Source organism: Brassica napus, chromosome C2, assembly GCF_020379485.1.
Source record: "Brassica napus cultivar Da-Ae chromosome C2, Da-Ae, whole genome shotgun sequence".
In the NCBI taxonomy this organism is placed as follows: domain Eukaryota; kingdom Viridiplantae; phylum Streptophyta; class Magnoliopsida; order Brassicales; family Brassicaceae; genus Brassica; species Brassica napus.
Genome location: NC_063445.1, coordinates 5,333,320 through 5,335,841, shown reverse-complemented (window position 1 = coordinate 5,335,841; position 2,522 = coordinate 5,333,320). Strand labels below are relative to the sequence as shown.

Below are 2,522 nucleotides of genomic sequence, written 5' to 3'. Positions count from 1 at the left end.
CCGTAAACTTGGTATCCAGATTGATATTGAGTTCATTGTCCAAAATAAATTCTCTGAACAGAGATAATCTTAAAGAAGGTTTCTCTAATTTTTCCTTAAGCCTGAAAATAAGTTGCTATCAAAATGTCAAAATAAAACCATTCAAGGTTCCATGCAAGTAAAAAAACACAATCAAATCGTAGAGTTCTTTGTTAGAAAATGTTTATAAAATGTATTTATAGTATTTACATTCATAAGAAATTATTAAATTCTATATCATAAACAATTAAGGTTTTCACTTTATTCTCAATTATTTCTTTTCTTTTGGTAGGGCATGAAAATATACAAATGTTTTTAAAGCTTTAAAACATAAATTGTTAAAAGCAAAGTATAAGGAACAAAACGTTTTAAAGCTGTAATAAAAAAACAGAACTCATTTATCTACTGATGAAGCAAAGAACATAAGAATCCAACGTGTTTTCCAGGTTTCTTGCATGACAAGTATCCACTCTATATATATAACCAAATAAGCCAATGTTTGACTCCAAACCCCCTTAGCTAGAAGTACGTAGACCTAATGCCGACAACAGCTTCTCCAAATCGGCCACTGCATCCCCGCCGTTCCCGTGTCTGCTACGTTTTCCTCGTCATACTAACCCTAATCTTTATCATTGCTCTAGGTTTTCTCATTACATGGCTTGTAACCAAACCCAAAAAGCTTCATTACAGTCTCGAAAATGCCTCGGTCCAAAATTTTAACCTCACGGACGACAATCACATGTCCGCTACGTTCAAACTTACCATCCAGTCTCATAACCCTAACCACCGAATATCTGTCTACTACAATTCCGTCGAGATATACGTGAAATTCAAGGACCAGACGCTTGCGTTCGACACGATGGAGCCGTTTCACCAACCGCGGATGAACGTAACGCAAATTGATGACACTTTGGTTGCACAGAACGTCGCCGTTTCTAAATCCAGTGGTAAGGATTTAAGGGATCAACATTCCTTGGGAAAGATCGAGCTTGAAGTGTATGTTAAGGCGAAGGTTAGGTTTAAAGTCGCGGTATGGAAATCATCACATCGAACGGCTCATATTAAGTGCTCTCATGCCACGGTCTATTTGTCGCAGTCAAACAAATCGCTTAACAGTTCTTGTGAGGCTGATGTTTGATTAGCAAGTTTGTATTGTCACATTAATAATCTTCTCGCTTTACTTCAAACATGCACGAAAAAGATCTATATTGTTTTAACGGATAATAAAACCAAGCAAAAAAAAAAGCGAATAACGGATTTACGTGGTTCATCGATGGGACATTGGCTATATATGTTTACCAGCAAAAAGACCAATTTTTCAATAGATGCATCAGATTAGGGCTGGGCGTTCGGATACCCGTTCGGTTCGGATTGGGTGTTTCGGATTTTCGGGTATTTTGGTATAGGGATAGAGAACCCGTTCGGATATTTCTGTACTTCGGATCGGGTTCGGATATTTTTATTTCGGGTTCCGTTATTTTGAATCGGGTTCGGATATTTAGATTTTAAAAGAAAAAAATTATTTTTTTCATTTTTTAAGTTTCTTGTATTTAAAAATATAGATTTCACTTAACTGGTTAATTTTTTATTTTTTATAGATTGAATGATTAATAGGTTTGAAGATAGAATTTTAAAAACAAATAGATATTAATTTGAGTATTGTTTTTAATCTTTGAATGTAACTTTTATTAATACATGAAACAAAAAGTTTGACATGCATTTTAAATGAATATCAAATCATTTTCTCCATAATTATATATATAGTTATGATCTTAAATTATGTGTAACATCAATATAAATATTTTTTAAAAAAATAAGAGATGTAAACTAGAAATATAAGGGTAAGTATATATATGTTCGGTTATCTTCGGATATCCATTCGGATTCGGATATTACCCGTTCGGGTTCGGATATCTAATATCTCCTAACTTAATATCCGTTCAGGTATTTTGCTACTTCGATTCAGATTTCGGTTCTGGTTTTTCAGGTCGGATTCGGGTGCGGTTTCAGGTATCGGGTAAAGTGCCCACCCCTACATCAGATTACAGTATGATAAGAAAGAGTAGTGTTTAACTATAAACTAACCTTGGCCTTAACTATATACTATATACCGAGACAAGAAAAAAGCAAACCAAGACTGCGGTCCAATTACTTTGACCAAATTTGTATACAAAACATATATAATGAGTGGTATAAATTTCCCTGTAACTGTAAAATGATGCAAAGTATATTTTTGATACAAAGTAAAATATTTTATAAAAGATATTGTGTATGGCTTTCACATTTGGTGAAAGAAATATAAAATTAAGTTTTAGAAGACCCCAAGGTGGAAACCACATCGTGGTGATCTACTGGTTTCCACTAGAGCAGGAGTTGCTCTGTTGGTCTAGGCCAGGGATCGACTCTTCTCTATTGCAAAATTATTAGTTCCACATGTGGCCACGCTGATATGGGTCCATGTTTACGGCCCATTTGAATACACATGAGATGATCCATCCGTGGGT

At 34.7% G+C, this 2,522-nt stretch overlaps 1 protein-coding gene across 1 annotated transcript; it reads left to right on the top strand.

The window, feature by feature from the left end:
• Positions 1–404: 404 nt before the first annotated feature.
• LOC106416682 (uncharacterized protein At1g08160-like) lies at positions 405–1,292 on the top strand. The gene has a single exon (XM_013857601.3). The coding sequence runs from the start codon at positions 557–559 to the stop codon at positions 1,154–1,156; it is 600 nt and encodes a 199-aa protein (XP_013713055.1). The 5' UTR covers positions 405–556; the 3' UTR covers positions 1,157–1,292.
• Positions 1,293–2,522: the final 1,230 nt, after the last annotated feature.